The following is a 24,785-nucleotide window of genomic DNA, read 5'->3' as shown; positions in this document are numbered from 1 at the left end:
TAAGCGCAATGATTGAAAGGGAAAAAGCAAAATTAACAATAATAAAAATAAAAACAAAAGTGTATGTAATGACATTGGCATGCAAAATGTAATACATATGTTTAATATCAATTTATCAATATCAAACAATTCTAATTATAATCCATGATCAAACGGTCAATGAAATCATCATTCATGAAACCCATAACTAAAGTACACAAATAATTAATATATGTGTTTGAAATGATATAATGAATTAACTAAAGATACATAGATATTTAATAGATGGATATCATGAAATACTATTAATACTTGTATTATTTTATTTGGTTTATGTTTTTCCTATTGACATTATACATTGCTTGATACATATGCATGTCATACATACGAACTAGTATGGTAATTTAGTCATACTATTAGTTTTGTAATATTTTGGTTATGGTATTTTGTAATATTAACCAAAAAAAATGTTGTTAAACTTTCGTTTGAATATTATTCTACTTCTATGGATGGCTTATATAAAAAGTATGGAATATACCCATTTTAATTAGAAAAATTAAACATATCCACTTTAAATATAGATATATCAAATAATACTAGACTAAACCCATGTGTTATATCGTTTGGATATATTATATATTTTTATAAGAAAATAATTCATAGTTTATACGAAATCAAAATAAGATTATGAGTAAAGAATAAGATTATAATTTTGTAGTAATGTTAAAATGCATAACTTTATTTGATGACAATTTTTTTTTAACACAATTCATGTAATAATAATAAAAATTTAAGTTGCACAATTTTATTTGAGCTAAACTATTTGGCACCGTCGCACTTGTCATCGTTTTCACCTCCCATTATCGCCACCACCACAACTAGTCACTGTTATCATCACACACTACTGTGACATTGAGCATTTTCCTTTGTGTTATGTTCTTTTTAGTATTTTATGATTCAGTAATAGTGAATATTTATCATTACTACTATATAAAAATCTCCATCTTTTTTTTTTTATTTATAAAAAGAGATAACAAACAGTTATTATGAACTAACTAAGAAGGTATATATACTAGTTATTTGCCTTTCTTGCTCTCTCCTTTATGAGGATATATTTCCATCTATTATATACGTATATAACATTTTTAATAAAATTATTTACAATATAAATATATTTTTCATTAATATAACTTTTATCAACTAATATATTTCATAAATAACTATATTTACAATTATAGTGGGAAAAGAAACTTAACCAGACAATTAAAATGAAAAAATTTACATAGTTTGACTTTAATATTAAGAGTGCATTCTTGAGTTTTATTTTGAAGAGATAAGAAAAGAAAAGATAAGAAACTTTTAGTTTTTGTATTCTTGAGTTTTTTTTTTAAAAGAAAGGGAAGGGAAAGAAAGAAAAAAATAGGATGTTTTGATCCCAAAACTTTCTTGCCACTTTTGACAAGATTTAGAAGGAAAAGTGGTGAAATTATTATTATACCCCTCAAACTTATATAAAAGTTTTAATTACGACAAGGCTATAAATGTAAAATTGTATCTTTTTATCTTTTATTTTCCCTCCTTTCTAACTCAAGAATACATTTACTATCAACTTTCTTTTCTTTCTTTCAACTCGAAAATGCCTCTTTTTTTTATGTAATTATCTTTTTTTCCTATTCAATTTTTTTTTTTTCTAATAAAAACTCGTGTAAGAGTCACAATATTGTGGAATCTCTTAATGGGTGTCACATGCCCCGGTGCCGGTACCCACCCGCTTAACTACTTATTTAACTGGTATATGTGTGTGTGAGAGAGAAACCATAAAGAAACAAGGAAGAGTGAGACAGGAAAAAAGACCAAACAAGAGAGAGGGAGAGTTCTAGTTAATTCACCTAGACAGCAGACTAAAAGTTGTTGTATTTTGAGTAGAAAGAGATGGGCAGGCGGTGGCGGTGGTGGGTGAGATGATATTTTTGGTGTCCTCCGCCGGGGCTGAAACCATCACCACCAGTTGGAGCGGCGGAGGAGTAATCAACATCACCGGAATCACAGTGTTGGCTGGATTTGTAATTGCTGCTGCTGCTGCTGCTATGTATTCTACCACTAGGTAGGTATATTCCAATTCCTAACACCAACAATCCATCTATACCTACCCACCTGACATTTACATAGACACAAATACTTGTTTATATTTTTGTAATATCTTCTTTTTTTTAATGTTTGGCTTCCACGACATTAAGAAAAATACAATTTGTCTATCTAAACAAAAAGGGTAATTTTGGATGGGAACCCCTGATCCCATGTATCTATATCTATAATTTGTATAGTATAATAATTCTATCAATCTACAGATAGATAGTAAATAGTAGTAGTAGTAGTTAGGATAGAATTTGATGAAAGCCCCGTCTAAGACACAGTCGAACTTGTTCATCGTCATGGAGATCTGTTGTGTTTTTCGTAGTTGCCTCTTCCGAAGTAAGTAGTAGTAGAATAGAATTTGTATGTTTTACATAACTTATTTCATGTATATGTAATTAACCGCCAAATTTTTAGGGTTGAGTTCTTGGCTCAATATCTAATATCAAGATTGAAATATAGCTAGAGCTGCATAACCACCGTTTAGCCTCTCTATTCTTTTCACCTTTCTTGTACACACAATTAACTCATCTAAAGTTGAATACACATTACAGATTTTGGGCTATAGTTTGATTCGTTTTAGAACACTGACTTAAACCATATTGATAAGTTATGTTTTGGGATATATATGAGCTTGTGGTTGTTTATCTATTTGTTTTAGAGGCCTGTTCTTTTTCAAGTTACCTTAATATGGGGATATGTGTTATTACTCATTCTAGGGGACGTCTCAAATCACCATGGTCACGTAGAAAAAGAAAACATGCACTCACTCCCCAACAATGGAAAACTTTGTTTACACCAGGTGGAAAACTTCAAGATGGTGTTAAATTTCTCAAGAAAGTTCGCAGTGGGGTATGTTCCTGTTTCTTGTACCTTACTTCTTCTACTTATTTTCAAGTTTACGATACTATTTATAACGTATTTCTGCCGTTTCCTGATAATTAATTCTAGGGAGTTGATGCAACTATCAGGTCGGAGGTTTGGCCTTTTCTACTTGGAGTGTAAGTACTCTTCAAATTTTGATTTATGGATTTTATATAAATTTAATTATAGGTGGCAAAATACACGGGTCGGATTGGGTTGGGTTATGGGTCAAAACAGGTTCAGGCCAAAATGGGCTACTTTTGAAAAGGGTCAAATTGGGTTTGGGTCAAAACAGGTTGGATGGATTTGGGTGAAAACGTGCCATTTAAAAATGTGTTGGAATTGTACCTTTTCTCTTTATTTTTACTTTATTTAATATATATAACTAGTCTCTTGAATGTACTTTTTTTAGATTAACAATTTATGTTTTAATTCGTTTCTTTAATTGATCAAAACTTTTGTTTAACTAAACTTTGCTTTTGCATAGAAACTAAAGCACAAGGAGTCATGAGATCCATGATTCCAACACTCCCAAATCCCACCAATATAATTATGCCAATTCAATCCAACCCTTGAAACCATCATGTTTACTTGCGGCCATGAGATCCAACCCTCCCATTTTTATTTTTTATTTTTCGTAATTAAATTAAATAATTATTTAAAAACAATTATATTAAACTAACATTTTATTAATAATTAAAAAGTACATTGCATAATAAAAAAATAAATTACGACGAATCGATATTTAAAACTTACACGCCCATATATTTCGCTGCCATTGCACTTTTTTATCAAGAGTCCACCCTAACATTAATGGATCGGTACTTTTGCGGCTAGAGGGAAAATTTGTGATCTGGATATATATAACCTTTTCTTGAGCCTGATTGATTTGTATGTCCAAAAACTTGTGTTTTCTCTTCCATGTGTGCCTTGACACACTCAACAACACTACCCTTTTGATGACGCTTCACCAACGCTCTTTTTTCTTGGTCGGGTAGGGGTTCTCTTCATTCCTTGTTGCTCCGGTAGCCTACTTGTAGTAATTTCCCACATCAGACAACTTTCTTCGCTTGTTGGAATGGGAGGAAGATGCTCTTCACCAACGCTCTTTTTTCTTGGTCGGGTAGGGGTTCTCTTCATTCCTTGTTGCTCCGGTAGCCTACTTGTAGTAATTTCCCACATCAGACAACTTTCTTCGCTTGTTGGAATGGGAGGAAGATGCTTCTCCAGTTCTCCGACACATTTTTGTTCCAATCATTTATGTTGATCTTTGACAATCTCTCAAGCCTGTAAATGAGTAAAAGCTTTGCCGTTTGTTTTCTTTTTGTGGTCCATCAAGGCATTACTCATCACGTCTAGTTGCATACTTGCATCCGGTCTTCCTAAGACTTTTGTAACAGTGTATATAATGAAAAAATATTAACAGATACAAGTGTAAGTATAAAAGTGTTAATAAATTCAAGTATATTTAATAAAAAAGTATTAATAAGTAGAATTAAAAGTGAGATACAAGTATAAAAATAAGAAAAATGTTAATAAAAGCCAATGGGGTTAGTGACACATTGGTAAGGTGGAGGATCCACCTATGTTCGAGTCTCACTTCCCACATTTGTGGAGGTGGATTAATAGGGGGTTTTCATGAGTCCCGAGTTTCATCTCAGGTATGCATGTAATTTAGGAGTAAGAGTAGGATATAATGTCATTCTAAAAATTATTTATTCAAAAACAGTGTTAATAGTATTACCGATTGGCTATGTTATCAATTTCGGTGAAATTTTGGTGGTATACCGGTTTTCGGTGGTGGGACATAATTTCGGTACTGAATTTGGGTTTTGATATCGTTTCTGAAATTTTCGGTGGTATTGACCGAAATTTGACTGAAATACCACCGAAATTTCCAAAATTTGACCGAAATTTCCGAAATTTCGGTGAATTCTGTTTAAGCACTTCCAGGTTTTATTTTTCACTCTTATTTATGTATATATATAAATATATATACATAATATTAGAATTACCGAAATACCACCGAAAAAAACGATATTTCGTATACGAGTCCGTGACCGAAACACCGAAATTTATGTCCTTGACTACTTAGCCGATTGGTGATATAGGCGGTTAAAAATATTCATGGCGCTTTAAACTTTGATGAATTCTAGTAGTGCACCTCACATTTGGTCGCGAAATGCTCTAAACATCATTGCCAAAACCGATGTCGACTTGTTCATTCTGAATGCTCTACATGTCGAGATATGATCCCACATGATCCTACACTTTTGCCAAAGCCACCTTTTCTTTCGCCGTCCAAGCTTTTTTATCTGCTCTTTCCGCGAATTTCTTCTTTGGAACATCTTGCACTTGAATTTCTTCAACGTCATCTCCTACATAATTAAAACTAGTATTAGTGTAAATAATACAAGTATAGATACCAAAACTATAAAATATGAATTACAAAAATATAAAGTATTAATAATATACTGATCACCGAACAGATGTTCTTGCGTTTCGGGAACGACCGCTTCTTCATCGTCGAGAATGGGTTGAGGATAACAGTAGGCTAACACATCGAACTTGACCTTTGCCGCTAGTTTAGATGCATTTGTGGAGGAGGATAATCGTATTAAATTGGTTGAGAATTTGGTGGTCGAGGAAAGTAAGGTTAAGGACAATAATAATATGGTTACGTTTGAGGGCGAACTGATTGAGGTTAAGTGATCCATCCACGACTTATATATCCGCTTGCAACCCCTTTTTGTTTATTTGTATCCATGATTTGGCAGTGAAATGGTTGTTTTGGTAGCGATTGATGTATTAAAATTATTAGAAATGGTTGTACTTTGTTTGGGTAAAATTGTGTGTATTTATAGACTAAAATTAGGGGGGGAGAATCTTTTTTTTTGTAAATGACCGGTCCAATCTTCATCACACTCGTCGGGCTTCTAACTCTCCCACCCCATACCCGAGCTCAGCCCGCCTTGCTTGCGGTGGTGTTTCACTGAGGGCTGACCTCCCCGAGCTCCACTCCGAGTACCCTTAACATTCATCCACTAGACCAGAAAAGTATCACGGTTAATTGCTAAGTTTGACAATGACAAGATTTGATTGGTCCACATATAATGATGTAAAAAAAGAAAACATTTAATGACTTAAGGTTCAATGAGTTTTGGTCGGGTATCAAACAATGAAAGTTAAACAAATTCATTCAATTGAAATAAAATTATGACAGACATATAAAAAACATAGATAGTTAACTTAGTCTTCAAATATTACAGAATTTTTCATGTTACTTTAATTCACCAAATACGTATAATTGTTGTACCAATAAAAGCTAATTTGGTAAGGCCCCATTTGTTTTTCTCAAGATGTTTGTTTTCGATGTGAGTACCACTTCTAAATATTAAGATCTGAGTACCACTTCTAAATATTAAGAGGTGGTTCTAATGTCTGAAATTTAAATCTATATTACTGTTTGTTTTTCTAAAAACGTCTGAATACCCACAAATATCTGAATACTCTATTTTATCACTTTTTATTTCATCAATTCATCAAAATCACCTTTTCTCGACTTTATTTCTATGATAAACACTTATGTGTTACTATTTCATTAAAGACAATTAATTTAATACTAGATTGGTGTCCGTGCAATGCAGCGACAGTAATGGCGGTGGTGATGGTGTGGTTATTAACGTAAAAGTAATTTCATTGCGTTGGAGATGTGATAAATTGTTGCAGTGGGATATGAAAGGGGGGAGGAGGGGGACGAATTTTTGAATTAGGGTTTTTGCTATGTGGTTTTGCATGAGGGAGAGATAGAGCCTAGAGGTTGCATTTATTTTAAGGGCATTTAGTCACAGTCTATAAAATGGAAATAAAGATGTATTAAGATGGAGGGTAAATGTGTCATTTCAGGTTCCTAAAATTAAGGAGGGGGACAATTTCTTTTATAAGGGAGTATAGATAACTTATTAAATTTAAGGGATAATGACCTGTGGATGTAGTGAACTATGACAAAATGTCTATGTTATGTATTGATCCAGTCGTTGGGTCTATCTTATGTAACGAACTTCCAAAAAACGTCAAAAAGATGGATGTAACCTGCTAATCTATAGGTTGCAGGTCACCAATTTTATTTCCTTTTATTTTTAATTACATGGCGTGCTGAGTCAATAATAATTGTGACGTGGACGTTTGACCAGGATTTTTTCTATGTATATGTATGTATATCTCATTCATACATATATTTCTCAACCTCATCTCATTTACTCCCAACCACCACCACTCCAGTCACTCATTTCTACCGTATTGATAACCATCGCCGGCCACCCATTAGTGTCACCGCCCCGTTGCCGGCGGCAACCACTGGTACATTTTCACAAGTTATGGCGGTCAAAATTAAAAAGTTTGAAAACTTTAATAGTTGATTATACAAAATTGAAGATCTAGATTAAGAAAAAGAACAAACTTTTTGCAGTCCAGTGATGATACGCCATTACATATGATATGGACTTTGAGATCTATTTTTGTCAAGTCATAAGAAAGAAGAAGACGGTGAGGTGTTGAACTGTTAATTGAACTTCGATTCGTAGATCTAGGGTTGATTATTTTTAGATTTTTGTCGAGATCTTGATATTTTTGTTTGGGATTGATGTTGACCCGTGGTTGGTCGTGTCGGTAGTGGTAAGATCACCGCGGCGGAAAAGTAGCGACAAGAGGCGGTGGTGGGGGTTTTGACACCGTTGTTGCTGCTTGTACAAAGTGAGTGTAGCACACACGCAAAACAGAAAGCAAAAATGTTGTTAAAATTGATCCAGGATTCGTAGTCGGAGTTTAGAAAGTCAAAAGGGAAGTGAAACTAAAAAGAAAAGGTGAAGCTCCTTTGCACCAGGATTACATGTGTGTGAAAAGCTTATTTGCACCAGGATTAAATGTGTAAAGAAAAGGTGTGCCGAAGTTTAGAAAATGAAAACGTGGACACTATTACTGACTCGTAATTAAAAAATAAAAGGAAATAAAATTGATGACCTGCAACCTCTAGATTAGCAGGTAACATGCATCTTTTGGACGTTTTTTTGGAAGTTCGTTACATAACATAGACATTTTGTTATAGTTCACTACATCCACAGATCATTATCCCTGAATTGAATTTCTAATATAGAGATAATAAAATCTTTGACTGTATAGTCTGTATTTCTAATATTCTATACAAACCCATATCCCATTGTATCCCACAGCCCACAATCACAGGATCACAAATATAGCAGGAACCAACAACCACAAGAATTTCCGATGACCACCACCCATAGATTTTCTGATGACCCACCACCCGTATCTTGACAATGGTGATGTGGAAAAGAGTTGGGTCTTTAGATGAATCTATTATAGAAAAAAAAGATTAGGAAGCAATGACGATGACATCATAGGTATTTTATAATTTCAGATGTTAGTTAGAGGTTATTTAACCGCTTACAATACTCAGAGAGGTATCCCAGATTTGAAACCTCCTAATGTAAAAAAAAAATAATTTAAAAAAAAAAAACAAACCACGGTCTTAATTTTGTAACTTCTGACCAAATTAGACAGAATAGGTTTTTAAGATGTTTTAAGGAAAACAAACGAAGCCTAAATTTATTCGCCTTTCAAAATAAAGTGGTAGGAAAAAATTACAACACTAATTTTACATATTGTTAAAAGGGTAGATTACATTTTTCGTCCCTGAAGTTGGCACTTTTTTACTTTTGATCCCTAAACTTTAAAAATTACAATTTTGACCCTAATGTTGGCCAATTTTTTCAATAATCGTCCTTTGGCCTTACGGCGTTAAAAAATGTTCGTTAACGTACACACGTGCTAGATACGTGAGGACAATAATGTCATTTCACCTTACACCGAGGGACGAAAAGTGAAAAAATAGCTACCTAAGGGACGAAAAGCGAAAAAAATAGCTACTTCAAGGACGAAAAATGAAAATTATACAAATAAATTTATTCTTCCATTCTTTCTTTTCCCATGGAATTTTCTGACTAGACATTTATTTCTCCTTTACCCCCAAGGCTCTCTAATCACCACCACCTAATAACCACCGACAACAGCCGCCGCTACTATCCGCCGCCGTCTGTAACCAACACCAGCCACCGCCGTCTATAACCACCACAAGCCACTACCACCCACCGCCACCTCTGGCCACCGCCGCCTATAATTACCTCTAGCCACCGCTACTACAATCACCACTAGCCACCACCGCCTATAATTACCACCAAACACCGCCGTCTACAGTCACCTCTAACGACCGCCGTCAACATTCACCACCAACCGCCGCCGACTAGAATCACCACCATCCACTATCCCCCTTTCAATTAAAATCAAAATTTAGAAAAGAAAAAAAAATTACTGGCATATTTGAACTATAATTTGTTTGATTGGTTGTGTTTTGAATGTCATGAATTTGAGTAAATGATTTTGTTTGCGGTTTAGATTTGGATTCAAAGTGAGTTTTTATTAGGTATCATCGGAAAATAAATGTCTAGTCGGAAAATTCCATCAGTAAAAATGATCGAAGAAGATGATCGGGAAAGAAAGAATGGAAGAATAAATTTATTTGTATGATTTTCATTTTTCATCCCTCAAGTAGCTATTTTTTCACTTTTCGTCCGTCAGGTAGCTATTTTTTCACTTTTCGTCCCTCAGTGTTAAGTGAAATGACATTAGTGCCCTCACGTGTCTAGCACGTGCGTACGTTAACGGCCATTTTCTAACGCTGTAAGGCCAAAGGACAATTATTGAAAATATTGGTCAACTTTAGGGTCAAAATTGTAATTTTCAAAGTTTAGGGATCAAAAGTGAAAAACGTGCCAACTTTAGGGACGAAAAGTATAAATTACTCTTGTTAAAATGAATTTAAAAGAATGTAAATAAAGTAATTATTGTTAAACAAATCTAGAAGAATGAAAATTAACATAATATACCGCTTTTTTTCTTTGAGCAAATTGATGTGCCAATCAGGTTCTTTCTATTTTTGTTCTCTTCCATTTGGAAACAACAATCACCCATTCAATGATTTTAATCTTTGCCCAATTAACCTGGATTTCTTAAAAATGCATTTCTAATCCGCCCCAATGAACCCGTTTAGATTACTACCAACACCCAAAGATGCCCAAAGTCCATAAAAAAATACCCAAATCACCCGATCAAATGCATTTGGGAATTATTGCCAGCTCTATATTAATGTACTTATTACGCAGAAGTTACACATTGGGTAGAAGAGTAGAGATTCCCCTGCTGCAATTAACTGCTTACACATATGTCCTATATGGAAAACATTTGTATCTTTCAAGCTTTAATTTCTTTATTACGTTTATGCAGATATGAGCTAAATAGTTGCAAAGAAGAAAGGGATGAACTAAGAACTCAGGGGAGGTATGCTCGTTTCCGTTATTTTTGTGTTGCTGGAGACCTTTCAAGGCATAATCTTTCTTTCTAATATATGCAAAATATTTGTTAGTTTGGATAGTGACTACAGTATTTTTGTTTAGTGATTATAAATTTTCGTTTCTCAAACAGTTCAATTTATACACATGTTTGTTTTTGATATATGTTACAGAAAGAAGTATGAAAAATTGCGGAGGCAATGTAGGAAGCTTTTGAGGTGCAACACAGGTGAAAGCAGAAGCAATGGGGATAGTGATTCTTTCACCCCTGACATGGACTCTGCCGAATCAGAAGATGTCGTGAGCGCCAGGGAGTCCCTTTCTAGTGAGGAAGTAAATTCATCTCCCGTGTGTTTGGATAATGCCATCACTTCAATATTGGAAGAAGATGTGGGTGGTTCTACGAGATTCATAGATCCAAGCATTTCTGACTCCGAGTCCTCTGACTCGGATGCTTCTCAGGATGCTGAAGTCAGCCAAGCCTTTCCCTCCTCAGATAGCAAGCAGGATACTGAAGAGTCGCCCTCAAAGTCGGAAGTCCAATCAAAGCTTTGTTCAACAGAGGATTTTTCCTCTTGGCAGAGGATCATTCGCCTTGATGCAGTTCGTGCCAACGGAGACTGGATCCCATACTCCTCAACTCAAGCGGAAGTCTCCGAGGAGCGGGCCCAACGATCGGCGGAGGTCATCGGCTTAAAAGACTATGACCATTTGGAACCATGCAGAATCTTCCATGCGTCGCGGCTGGTTGCGATTCTTGAAGCTTATGCACTATATGATTCCGAAATTGGTTACTGCCAAGGGATGAGTGATTTATTATCTCCAATAGTTGCAGTCATGACAGAGGACCATGAAGCATTCTGGTGTTTTGTTGGGTTCATGAGGAAAGCACGACACAACTTCAGGTTGGATGAGACGGGTATCAGGAGGCAGTTGAGTAGAGTGTCCAAAATAATCAAGTCTAAAGACTCGCATCTGTATAAGCACTTGGAGAAGTTGCAAGCGGAGGATTGCTTTTTTGTGTACCGGATGGTGGTGGTGCTGTTTAGGAGAGAGCTGAGTTTTGAACAGACGATATGTCTATGGGAGGTGATGTGGGCAGATCAGGCGGCAATAAGAGCAGGGATTGGCAAGTCGGCGTGGAACAAGATAAGACAGAGGGCACCACCAACAGAAGATCTATTGCTGTATGCCATAGCAGCATCAGTGCTGCAAAGGAGGAAACAGATAATAGAGAAGTACAGCAGTATGGATGAGATTATAAGGGAATGCAATAACATGGCAGGTCAACTGGATGTTTGGAAACTCTTAGACGACGCTCATGACTTGGTGGTTTCAGTCCATGACAAAATCGAGACAACGGCCTTCCATAATAAATAGCCATCCTCTGATATTCCATATTCATGACTTCCTATTGGATGGACACCTGACCACCCTTGTAATGGAGGATGTATTAGTTCAACCAGTCCCAACCCCTCATAAAGATCTACTATATATTGGCATTCTACCGGACTTGTTTGTTGCCATTTCTTCTACCCGTTGTTTTTAGTATTTTTTAGTTTCATTTTGGAGGGAGGGAGGGACAATTGTTGTAGTTTTTTACAAACACATATCCTCCAAGTAGCTTAGCTACCATAACAAGATTAAGAATGAATCCACAAACTTAAGTTCAAACCTCATATGTTAAATTTGTCTGCTGTGTTAAAGTACATTATGATGACTTCAAGCATTTACTAAAACAGATAGAATGCTACGTGTTAAGTAATTTAGTTTGGTTTAAGACTGATTCGCTGATTGTTTTTCTTCATAGTAATATAGGGCCAATATCGATTTTATCTATACTATTTAATAAAATAAACCATCTTTTTTTTTTTCCTTAAACTTTTTACCTTTAAAAAATCAAAAATACCCTTCTTCTTTATTCACTAATTTAAACATCTCTATATAATATTTATATAATACCTTTAATAAAATAATTTAAGGCATAGATCCCTCAACACTTAAAATAACTACGATACCCACCTATAACATTAGTTACTTTTACATTGACCACCATTGTCGCCCCCATCATTGTCCTCATTTCCGTCCCCACTACCGCTCCCACAACCATCACCACAACACCTCTGTCATCGCTACCCCCACCGCCGCCGCATTGCGCGAGCATAAGTCTAATATATTCAAAGTAGAAGGCCTCACATGTTCCCTTGCACCACACCAAATCAAAAGCGATCACTCCTAGCATCTTACTACTTTCCCCCTCATCTTTTTGAAATAAGTCACTCCACGGTATTTTGGAGCCTGACTTGAATGACCATAAAGTATAAAGAATAGTAAGGGGAACAAGTCAATCCTTTAGTTTTCATCCCTTGATGCTTTTTATGTATGCCTATGGTGTTTGGGGATCTAGGGTTAACATCAACAACATTTATAAAAATTAACTTACTATTACGCCATTGGGGTGATAGCCCAGTGGTCACAGAGTATTTCACTTTATGGTTTCTTCCTAGGGGTCGAGGGTTCGAATCATACCACATACAAATGTGATGAGGGAATCTTAGCAACGCTATACTCATCTACATATGAGAGAGTCAGCCCTTTGGTGCGTCACCGCCACACCTTTGCCATCGCTACCCCCACCGTCGCCGCATTACGCGGACATAAGTCTAGCATCTTCAAAGTAAAAGGCCTCACCTGTTCCCTTGCACCACACCAAAATCAAAAGCAAACACTCCCGACATCTTACTGACTTCCCCCCTCATTTTTTTGAAATAAGTCGCTCCATGGTATTTTGGAGCCTGACTTGAAATGACCATAAAGTATAAAGAATAGCAAAGGGAACAAATCAACCGTTTAGTTTTCATCCCTTGATGCTTTTTATGTATACCTATGGTATTTGGGGATACAGGGTTAACATCAACAACATTTATAAAAATTAACTTACTATTACGCCATTGGGGTGATAGCTCAGTAGTTACGGAGTTTTTCACTTTATGGTTTCTTCCTACGGGTTGAGGGTTTGAATCATACTACATGCAAATGTGGTGAGGGGACCTTAGCAACGCTATACTCATCTACATATGAGAGAGCTGACCCCTTAGTGCGTTGCCACATAATTCTGTTCCTCTGACTATATACGTATATATAGAGTTTGTCATTGGATTTGAATATAATTTTCATTTAGTGTATTGTTTCTCTTGATTTACGATATGGGTTGTTTTTGTGATTTTGGATCTGGGTTTTGTTTTCGGTTCATGTGTTAAAAAAGACAAAGATAGTTGAAATATCTTCTTGTTTGGATCTAAACAAGATGCTTCATCAATTAATTTTTTTAATGTGGGCATATTGATGACGATCTGCTAATATTTTTACATTTAACTCTAATAAAAAATATGGATGGTTATAGATTATTTTACCCCCCTCATGGTTGTATAAAACTATTTTTAGATATAAATGGGGAAGAAACAAGAAAGGCGGGGGCAGATTTAGGTTCAAATCATGGGTATGTCTCAGAGTGCAATTTTGAGTGTTCCTCATGTACCATTTTTATAATTTACCCTATATTTTTAACTACATAGATTATAGAGTGAATTATACGGACGATACTTAAAGTATACACCAGATTACTCTTTTGGTACAAACTTTTGAATCTCTACTCCGACCATACTTCAAGTTTCCAAATCCTACTCATACTACCGAAGACTAACGGTCATCTATTTGATTGTTAAGTCCATTCACTTGAGGACTATTTTTGTTAATTTCTTACCAAGAGGACCAAAAATGTAATAACTTCTATAGTAATAAAACTTATTAATTAACAAAATAATCATATACATATACTTGATTTTTTTTATAAAAAAATTTCAGTTATTTGTTTCAGTGGAGTATAATTCAATAACAACTCTATCTATATAAAATAGAATAAATCAAAAAAACAAAAGATAAAAAATAAATCAAAATTTTTTTAATTTAACTTTTAATGAAAACCTATGAACTGCACCTTCACCAGCTACTCTTAATAATATCATTGTTTTTTCGGAAATATTTTTTATAATAAAATTATTATTAATAAAAAAAATAATAATAGAAAAAAAGAAACCATTCAAAAAGAAGAGAGGCGGCGGAAAATGCATAGTGTTTTTATTTTTATTTTTATATTCTGATATTTATTTATTTTTTTTAAGAAAATGCATTCAAAAAAAAAAATTTATCGATAATAATACGGTACGGATTTTGTCCTTAAAATATTAATATCTTGTAACTAGTGGTGATGATAGGTGATAAAGTTTTTTAAAAACTAAGAAAAACTTTTGATTATTTTTTGGCTTTTGATTTATTTTTACTTTTTGATTTATTATTATTATTATTTTGAGAGAGGACTTTTATTAAAAATAATTAATAAAATATTAAATAAAAAAACAAAGTAATAATAGATAAATAAAGTACGTGTATATACATATTTTGTTTATTAATAAAATTTATTATTAAAAAAACAATTACTTTTTTGGTCATTTTGGTAAGAAAATAACAAACATAGTCCTCAAATGGATGGACTTAACAATCAAATAGACGGTTGTTAGTTTTAGGTACTATACGAGTAGGATTTGGAAATTTTAGGTATGATCCGACTAGATATTTAAAAGTTTATACCAAAAGAGTAATTTGAGGTATACTTCAGTTACCATTTATGTCATTTACTCTACATTATATTATAGTGAAACAAATATTAGATAGTAGTAGCATATCTAAATTTTCATCGTCATTCCCATCACCAGCCATTCTACAGTTTACACTCACAATTTCCAACCGCTTTCCTCCTTCGGTTTGCCAGTTTTGTCGTTTTCCTCCTTCTGTTAACTTTTTGCCAAAATCATCAATGTGGTTTGCACTTCGTTCCTGATGAGCTAGAAGTTTAACTAAATTTTCTAACAAGTTTTAAATTTAAATTTTCGGGCAATGGACCCGTTCGTTTATAGTATAGCAAATCGGTAAGACCAGGATGGTTCCCAGGGACTATGTTCTAAGAATGCAGCTAGGTGTGCTAAGATTGTTGGGGGTTTGTCACGAGTCACGACTAACTAAAACTAGAAAAAGCTTCCAACCGCTTGGTCTAGCGAGGAAGTACTAAATGATTTGAAAAGTAAAGCAAAGATAATAATAATAATGGAAAGGACACATCCACTTGGAAACAGTTCACATGCCACATAGATGATCTATCATATTACTTATAACTGTTGAACGACTAATCACGACCAAGCTTCCTATCAAGTCCCCCGGTCTAAGTGGTTAAGATTCCTGTCAAGTGACCTAACCCTTTAGTTAAGCTTCCTATCAAGTCCCCTAACTAAGATGATGGACTAAGTATGTTTTTATGACCTAATCTTTATAGTCTACGAGATTCCGGTCAAGTCCCCAACCTACTTTAACTAGATCAAGCATAAAAACGGTTAAACAAGTACAAGCACACAATATCACTAGCTATAAAGGCATGATCACATTATCCAAGCAGATGCAAAACTATTTAGTTACTCATGGAAAAACAAATATAACAATCATTAATATAAATAAATCCATAAGAACAATTGTCAACCAAATAGTCTTGCAATAAAGTATGCTAACAATGATAAAAAGAGTAAAGAAAGATCAAACTAATAATAGGGCGAAGTTGCACGGTTCGTATCCTTCTTGGTCGCTCCTTCAATTTAACACCACGAATCCACCTATTATTATTTTGACCGATGTTGCTGCTTCGAATTATGTCTCTCGGCCGACTGGAATTGTTGTATATTGAATTGTGAATTGTATATTGTTTGAATAATTGATGCTTGACCTTTTGGATGATATGGAGGTGTTACGAGGGTTTAGATCTGATGAAAATACCCTAGAACGGCCCCCAAAGTCGCCTGGAGGAAGTGAGCTACGAATCTTAGGGTTTAGGGGGTAATTATTGGCGTGGCTGGCTCCCAGCTCCGCTGGTTGATGTCTGAGCTCCGCTGGTTGGCTTAAGGATGACTTCCAGCGACGCTAGAGCTTTATGTGAGCGGCGCTGGTCCTGGACATCAACATGAAAGTTATAGATCTTTCTCTCGCCTTTCCGTGGATAGCTTACTCGTCAGAAATGGAGTCCATATGAAGAAGTTATGCCCAAAATACTAACACGTGGTCGTTTGCTTCATGTTGGCCTCGAATTCTTCATCTTCCGCTGGCTAGTCTTCGTTCAAAAGTCTTGTGGCTTCATGTTAAGTTGAGTAGAGATGTTTGCCTTCACTTGCACGCCTTGTGAACGTATCATAACACGTCATCCCATTAAGTACCAAAAGTTCACATTTCTCAACTCATTTAGACATCAAAACACGGCCTAACGATATAGGAAATAATCACAAAATGGACCCTCATTAGTTCCTACTTTTGTTAAGTCCCCCACGTGCAAGTCACGTGGGAGCCATTTTCGTCATTTCGCTCCACTTCTTTCTCACTTCTTTAAAATCATCCTTGTGGTTTGTAATTTTTGCAGTTTTCAACCCTATATTTATATATTTTAAGTCAGATATTTAATCAAACATATTATCTGTATAATCTTTTATTTATATACATATACAATTGTAAATATTGTGACATGTACAAACAACAATTCTCATTTAAGGAAGCAAAGTCATGGTTTGCTCTGTCGGATAAGGAGGCTTGTTAACATCAAATTTCAAGTTCTCGTCGGCAGTGAAAGTATATAAAATCTGATGAGAATTTGAAATTTGATGTTAAATGAGAACTTGAAAGGGTGGAATGGTGCATGGACAAATGAGAACTTGAAAGAAAGAAAGAAAAAGATTGAGAAATACGAGTAAATGAAAAAGAAAGAGAAGTACTAAAAAGAATAGTAGGGGGGGTGTGAAAAGAGAAAAAGAAAAATAGAGGGGGGGGGAAGGAGGCATCGAAAGAAAAGACAATGAGAGCGAGATCATCATCATCATCATCAATCAATCTTGAATCTTAATAATATAATACTGTATTTTGGGGAAAGCCAAGAGAGGGTGTTTTCTTCTTTGCCAGATTCATCATCGATCATTTGAAAGAAAGAAATCAAGAATCGAGAGATCGATTGTTGGTTGGAAGTGAAGAAAGAAGAAGGGGAATGGAGGTGTTTTATTACATGGTGTTTGGGGGTTTAGGATTGGTTGTCGCGGTTTTGGAGTTTTGGAGTAGAAAAAATAACAACAAAGACAATCATCGTCTTACTGCTTCTTGTCAATCTTTCTCTTCTTTCAAGAACAATTATCTTCTTGTTTACTCTCTCATGATGGGTACCCTCCTCCTCCTCTCTCTCTTTTTTTTTTTTTTCATTTATACTATTATTATTCCATTCATACTTGAATTACTATTATTAATGAAATGAAATGAAATGATACTAATAGAAAGAAAGATCTGATGATATCTTTCAATTCAATTTTAATTGAAGTCTGTCTGTCTGTCTGTCTGTCTGTCTGTCTTGTTATTACTAATAAATATATACGAGTAATTATTTAGATCCATAATTGAAGCCAATTTAGATCTCTTCTGTATTCCTCCCTTTATACGAGTAACTAAAATACATATACCACATCAATCAATTGGCTTTTTTTTGAATAAAATGTAAACATCTCTCCATCTTTTCTTATTTATATATATATATATATCCATAATTGATGCTTTGCTTTGAATTGGAATGCATTTTTTCATCTTTTCTTATATATATATATATATATATATATATAGCTGGGGACTGGTTGCAAGGTCCGTATGTGTACTATCTTTACACAACATATGGTTATGGAAAGGGAGACATTGGGCAGCTTTTCATTGCTGGCTTTGGTTCATCCATGCTCTTCGGTACTATTGTCGGCTCCTTGGCTGATAAACAGTATGCTCCTCCTCCCTCCCTTCCTTTTCTTTCTTTCTGTCTTTCTTTATACAATATAAATCAATTAGTTACGGAGTAGTATATATTTGATTTCAGGGGTCGGAAGAGGGCATGTATCACCTACTGCATCACTTACATTCTCAGCTGCATGACTAAACATTCTCCTCACTACAAGGTTCTCCTCTTGGGCCGCATTTTGGGCGGCATTGCTACTTCTCTCCTCTTTTCAGCCTTTGAATCTTGGCTTGTCGCCGAACACAACAAGGTACCATCATCGGTTTCAACATTCTCCTATGACTTTTTTTTTAAATAACCTAACCACTTTCCCCTTTATTTTACTCCATCCAGAGAGGATTTGAACAGCAATGGCTGTCTTTAACTTTCTCCAAGGCTATATTCCTGGGAAATGGTCTTATTGCAATCATCTCTGGCTTGTTTGGAAACTTTTTAGTTGATGTTGTAAGTCTAGGGCCTGTGGCACCTTTTGATGCAGCAGCATGCATCCTTGCCATTGGGATGGCCATTATATTATCCTCGTGGGGTGAGAACTATGGTGACCCTTCAGATAATAAGAACTTGCTTTCCCAGTTCAAAGGTGCTGCGGTAGCTATTGCTTCAGGTACACATATAGATTTCTTTTCTTTCCAGAAATATTCAATCCGTTATTTGAAGCTGCTACTCCATTTAATGTTATACTCCATGAAAATATAGTTTTTTGGCTTATAATTACTTCATTTCTTGTGCCAGATGAGAAAATTGCATTACTGGGAGCTATACAGTCTTTGTTTGAAGGGTCAATGTACACTTTTGTTTTCTTATGGACTCCTGCCTTGAGTCCAAATGATGAGGAGATTCCACATGGTTTCATCTTTGCAACATTCATGTTAGCATCAATGCTGGGAAGTTCAGTTGCAGCTCGAATGATGGCCCGCTCATCACCTAGAGTTGAGAGCTACATGCAAATTGTATTTTTAGTTTCTGCAGCGTCTCTTTTGCTTCCTATAGTGACAAATGTATGCCTGCCACTTACACTTCTCACATCACGTGCCGTATCTGCTGTCCATATGATGTTTTTTTTTTCTAATAGAGTTTGATTTGTGACAGTTCTTTGTAGCTCCTTCTGAGGTTAAAGGTGAAGGTATCTCATTGGGGAGCAGTATTCAACTGCTTGGATTTTGTGCTTTTGAGGGTTGTGTTGGAATCTTTTGGCCATCCATTATGAAGATGAGGTCCCAGTACATTCCGGAGGAGGCCAGAAGCACAATTATGAACTTCTTCCGCATTCCTCTCAATATATTCGTGTGCATCGTCCTCTACAATGTATGCTTACCTATACTTGAATTTTCTTTTATCCACTCGACCTTGATCTGCCCTTTGGCTGTATCCCTGTCGAGAGACATAAATGACACCTGTCTTTTTCCATTGAATACGTTCTTGATGCAATGAGTCGTTAGTGCTCTTTTCTAGTGGCTAACGATTTTTGGCTGTGTTTGAAGGTAAATGCATTCCCTATAACGATCATGTTTGGAATGTGCTCAATCTTTCTCTTCGTGGCTTCAGTTCTTCAGAGGCGATTGCTGGTTATAACAGACAAGTCAAGTAAGTAGTAGACGCTGTGAAACGTCAACTTTTTCTATTTTGCATTATTTATGGTCAAATCTTGCCAAAGGCAAGTGAAGAAACTATATCTTGTGATCCATGTGTGAGAATGGTGAGTCACCGGGCACGAGTTCTATGCGGTGTGTTCTGGGTACCAAAGACGGTACATGGGACTAGAGGGTTCCCACCCATTTACCCTTTTTCAAGTGTCTAGCGTCTAATCAGGTATATACATGCCTATCAGTGGCTGACAAAAAATCAGTATTAGTAATAGTGACGATCAAATAATATTTAAAAAAAACTATTGAGGGTCTTATACGATTATTTGTAGACTGTATTGGTCTTATTCTATTATTTCTAGACTATATTGCCTTCTTTCCCTGATTCTGTCATTAATTGCAGAGTCGGGTGACTGGACCTCACTGAAAGAGAGGGATGTTGAGACTGAGCCACTAAATGATGACTAGGACCCAGTATAGAGTTTTTTAAAGTTATGAGGTTAAAAGCATTTATACAATGAGGCATACATTTGTTGAAGAAATATAGTTATAATTGACATGGATTGTTGAGGAACCCGTTCGCCTGACTACAGGGAGATTGGGGAATATAGGTTAAAGTAAGCCTGCAAAGACTCTCGACAAGAAACCACCTATTTTTTCCTATATTGTATAACCTTTGCTACAGTTTTTCTACATTTGTGGAGGTCTCGGATAAACGTGTTTGTTCGGGACATAATTTATTTTATCCAAAAACAATTGTTTAGTGTGATTACATTGTGAACAATACATGTGATTCTTTTATAACATCAGAACTCTTAATATTACGCCTACAATTTGGGACGAGTTCTCTATATTGGTTTATTGCTCAAGTCGTAAGGTGTGGTCAGTCCTATGACTCGTCTGTTTAGCTTAAACCTGAGTACATGGATTTTGTGTATTTCTGGGCATATGTAGTTGTAAGGATTATTGATCAATTGGAAAGACAATCATGAGTCTCTTTATCTTCAGTAGAAGTACAACCGTCTCATATGCTATCTTTGCAATTACAATCATGGAGGAAAAGTCCTTATGTATTCAAATTGAAATATACTGCTTGACCGTTTCAACGTATCATCACTGTTAACTACTTTACACAAAATGTGAACCCACTTGTAGCCACATGCTTATCATCTTGCAAAGAAAAATGAACAATTTACATTAACAACAGACACTAATCTTATAATCACTTGATGATTACAGTATAAAATTACAGTTATGATCATCACAACATCGAGCATGGAAAGTCTAAAATTTCCATGTGCTATATGACCAACGATCAGAATGACAACATAAATACATACGCATGGAAGACTTGCGAGTTACATTTACAAATTACAACAGACGGCCCCTTTTTGCAGGGGCCGATGCAGTTTCCAAGTCCCCAATGAAGAACAAGATTCGATCAAGAATCCCCATCTGACACTCGTTTCTAACCATAATCTCATCTCCCGTATGTCTAGCAGCCAAACTGGTTGAAGGATCTTGTGTTCCGGGTTGCGGAGTTCTTGAACCCAAATGTCGTTGAATTTCTCCTTGGTGGATGAGGAAATAATCATCTCCTTCCCTAATAATCTTCAATCCCCTGGAGACAAGAACCAGCCTTGCAAAGTTACAAACAATAATAAAAGGTGGATGTCCCAGCTTTTTGACAGACAGCTTTAACTACCGCCAGAGATGTTACACGTTTGTTTTTTTTGTTTTTTTTTACCATTGCTGGTGAGAAAAAACATTTGTAGTATTTAGATAACTCTTTTAGTTGAACTGAAATACTGTGAGGACTTAAGAAAATATATACTGTAGGCACTTACAAGCCAACACGATCACAGCGATCTTGAACGGCATAAACATGTTTCCAAGATTTAGAGGAATGAGTAGTAGTAGTAGTAGTAGTGGGGGCATAGAATAAGGAACGGTCTATGCCCCAACGCAGGATAAAGAGGTTAGACCAAAGATGGTTATCTGAAGCCAAGAGGTTCCACTTCCTGCAGACTATACCATGACAACAGGATGATGGATGCAACATGTGTGAAAGAAAGAAAGAAAGAAAGGAGATGAGAAAACAGAAGATTCAATTGATACTACTTCTGATTTTACGGTTGGTTGGTTGGTTGAATCTGATCTAATAAATTAACTATGAGATGCAGATTTCCTTCCCACCGACAGTCACACAAACAATAATTGAATTTTTTTCATACTAATACCACGAATTGAAAGTAAGTACGAGTAATTAGAAAGAGCAATTAATTACGAGACATCATGTATGAAGAAGAGAGACGGAGAGAGACCTTGGTGGGCAGAGACGAGATCCTGATGATGATCCAACAAACCCAATATCTTCATTATTACATCTCCCGACACTTTCTCCATCCAACATACGCAACTCTTATCCAAAACAAATACTTTCTCTTTTTTTTTTTCTCTTTCTTTTTCTTTCTTTTTAGTGATGATCAGATGATAATAATATGTTCTTACAAATGCTTTTGCTTTGTTTGTTAACACCGAATCAAAATCAAAAGCATATCTATATCTATATCTATATGTACTCTCGTGTTGCGCCAAATACCATCGACAGAGTGTCTAAACAAAACTAAAACTGTATTAGAATATAAGTTTCCCTAACTTCACTGGTGATTTGGGTCTCATTGAGACGTTCCGCAGCGGTGGTGGTGTTGAACAAAGGTGGAGGCGATAGACGGTGGAGGTGATGGTTGGGTTTTGAGGATAACGGTGGAGGTGTGTGTATTTTTGTGGCCAAAAGAAAACAATTGAGAGAATAAATGTATGGAATAAGGAGGGGTAAAAAGGTAAAAGAGTAAAATCACATGTCTCAAATCTTGTAAACTTTTAACAGGGGTCGATAATTTTTAATAGGAAGTATAGATATAGATATCTATATATGACGAAAATACCCTTATTTCTATAACTATCCTCGTAACTTACACCATGAAATACCTACATTACCCTTTAGGCATTTACTAACACCTACCTTTGTTTTTTCTTTTGTTATGTAATCTCTCTCATCTTCCCTCCCTCCTTCCCCAAGCAAAATAAAAACTAAATAATGTGTAAAGGGTCTTGCCCCTTTAATCCATATCTCTCTCCTTAATAAAACAATTAATCCATATCTCTCTCCTTAATAAAACAAGGTTCTTATGCTATTACCTTTTAAAAATCTGCAAGTGGCAACATGGCCTATTTTTTAAGCATAATTTCCATCTAACGTCAAACAGAAGGGATAAATGAAAAATAAAACTCCCTAAAAGCAAAATATAATATAAAAAAAATCTAATTATGTTTCAAATACTAACCATTATCAACATCAACATCAACATCAACGGTGTATGTGGTTGGATTCATCAAATTAATTTTCAAATTGTTAATCTTAATTGAAGTTTTAAATTTTATTATGAGTATGTTTCAATTTCTTTATACAATCTCTCACAAATCCTCAATCCCAGAAAATAGGGTTTACAATAAAAAGAATGCAACAACTTAATTTTCAGTTTGTTATTTCTAATTGAAGTTTCAAATTGACCATGCGTTTCAAAATTCGGATGGATGAAGATCGGGGTTGCATCTATGACAACAGGGTAAAAAAAAATCAGGTATCTCCAAACTTCAATTTCATTTACAACCTCCCATTTCTGAATTTTGTTTAGGGTTTCAAACGCAATCATTTTCCTTATATATAACCATTCATCAAAATTTTACTGTTAGTTATTTATTGTTCATTTAGGAACATAAACTTTAGTTTTATACATTTTAATGTTGCACCAAAAGATAATTACAAAATAACGAGTTTAATGATCATGTATAAGGGTTTTTAGTTTTTATTGGTATCTTAATAATTTGTGTGCTTTTGTGTGTTGCTTTTGTATAAGGGGTTTTAGTTTTTATTTTGATAGCCTGCTTCCATTCATTTCAGAAACATCTTATTACCATAAATTTTGTGAGAATTGTTGCAAAATTGTAAAAGGTCTAATGTGTTCATCTATACATAAAATTCCGTAAAGTTATGTTATTATCCACACACAAGTAGCTTACACTTGAGACTTCTCTCATTATTGTTATCCTTTACTGGAAAATAGTATGAAATTTTTATCATATGACTTTAATCGCATCTTTTAGCCATACTTCTCATTTGTCAAAAGAGAAGGCGCACTCAAAGCGCAATGACCCAAAAGTTTTACCTTTTCCCTTGATATAATAATGTGTAATATATGTTTCTATCTTTTACCTTTTTGTTGGCAGGGATCACAACCTTTTATTTTTGCTTGATCCCATGAACAACACCACTGCTTTGTTTGCGGAAACCTTGGGTCCGACAACTTATGCTTCCTTTTTTTTTTTTTAACCTATGCATTACTATTAAATTATTGTTTGTCTTTGTTTATTGTGTGTGATCGTCTAATCGATTATATACATTGAAAGATTAATATTTTTTCCTGTGATTGTATTTATAGCACTATAACTCTGGAACGTTGATGCATACAACTTTGCAATCGTTCTGTGGGAACACACACACAATAAGTTATCCTTTGAGGGGATTTTAAATTTTCATGACGCCCATGCTACTGCTTTAAAGGTACATTTTATCTATAAATCACTTTAGTCAGCTAATATTTTTTATCCAAAATAATTGAAGGTACCCTAATATATAAAGAAAAGAAATACAAGTGGCTATTCCGTTACTTATGAATGGTTTGCAATTAGTCGGTACCCTAATAATTTTAACAGCGAACTCACACCTACTGGAAATCCTACACTTTTGTTCTAAGGGAGACTTCAACCCTAAGACATCGTAACATTGCTAGGCCAAAGGCCCTATGGTCAGTCATATTTGGTTAGTGCTTTATTTTG

At 35.1% G+C, this 24,785-nt stretch overlaps 3 protein-coding genes across 3 annotated transcripts; 2 read left to right on the top strand and 1 right to left on the bottom strand.

Moving 5' to 3' along the window:
• The first annotated feature begins 1,763 nt into the window (after nucleotides 1–1,763).
• LOC122603998 (rab GTPase-activating protein 22-like) lies at nucleotides 1,764–12,076 on the top strand. The gene is made up of 5 exons (XM_043776878.1): nucleotides 1,764–2,083; nucleotides 2,832–2,964; nucleotides 3,064–3,113; nucleotides 10,333–10,386; nucleotides 10,571–12,076. Exons 1-5 carry the CDS (start codon nucleotides 1,941–1,943, stop codon nucleotides 11,775–11,777), a joined length of 1,587 nt encoding a protein of 528 aa, XP_043632813.1. The 5' UTR covers nucleotides 1,764–1,940; the 3' UTR covers nucleotides 11,778–12,076.
• Nucleotides 12,077–17,363: 5,287 nt separating this feature from the next.
• On the top strand, nucleotides 17,364–20,726 carry LOC122603251 (molybdate-anion transporter-like). The gene is made up of 8 exons (XM_043775911.1): nucleotides 17,364–17,692; nucleotides 18,144–18,288; nucleotides 18,385–18,553; nucleotides 18,637–18,907; nucleotides 19,036–19,301; nucleotides 19,393–19,608; nucleotides 19,785–19,887; nucleotides 20,290–20,726. Exons 1-8 carry the CDS (start codon nucleotides 17,524–17,526, stop codon nucleotides 20,352–20,354), a joined length of 1,404 nt encoding a protein of 467 aa, XP_043631846.1. The 5' UTR covers nucleotides 17,364–17,523; the 3' UTR covers nucleotides 20,355–20,726.
• Nucleotides 20,727–21,077: 351 nt separating this feature from the next.
• LOC122605103 lies at nucleotides 21,078–22,518 on the bottom strand. The gene is made up of 3 exons (XM_043777982.1): nucleotides 22,211–22,518; nucleotides 21,734–21,914; nucleotides 21,078–21,507 (listed from the first exon to the last, which is right to left on the bottom strand). Exons 1-3 carry the CDS (start codon nucleotides 22,290–22,292, stop codon nucleotides 21,258–21,260), a joined length of 513 nt encoding a protein of 170 aa, XP_043633917.1. The 5' UTR covers nucleotides 22,293–22,518; the 3' UTR covers nucleotides 21,078–21,257.
• Nucleotides 22,519–24,785: the final 2,267 nt, after the last annotated feature.

This window comes from Erigeron canadensis, chromosome 6 (genome assembly GCF_010389155.1).
Source record: "Erigeron canadensis isolate Cc75 chromosome 6, C_canadensis_v1, whole genome shotgun sequence".
Taxonomy (NCBI): domain Eukaryota; kingdom Viridiplantae; phylum Streptophyta; class Magnoliopsida; order Asterales; family Asteraceae; genus Erigeron; species Erigeron canadensis.
The sequence above is the reverse complement of the archived record's forward strand: the minus strand, read 5'-3'. Positions and strand labels throughout refer to the sequence as shown.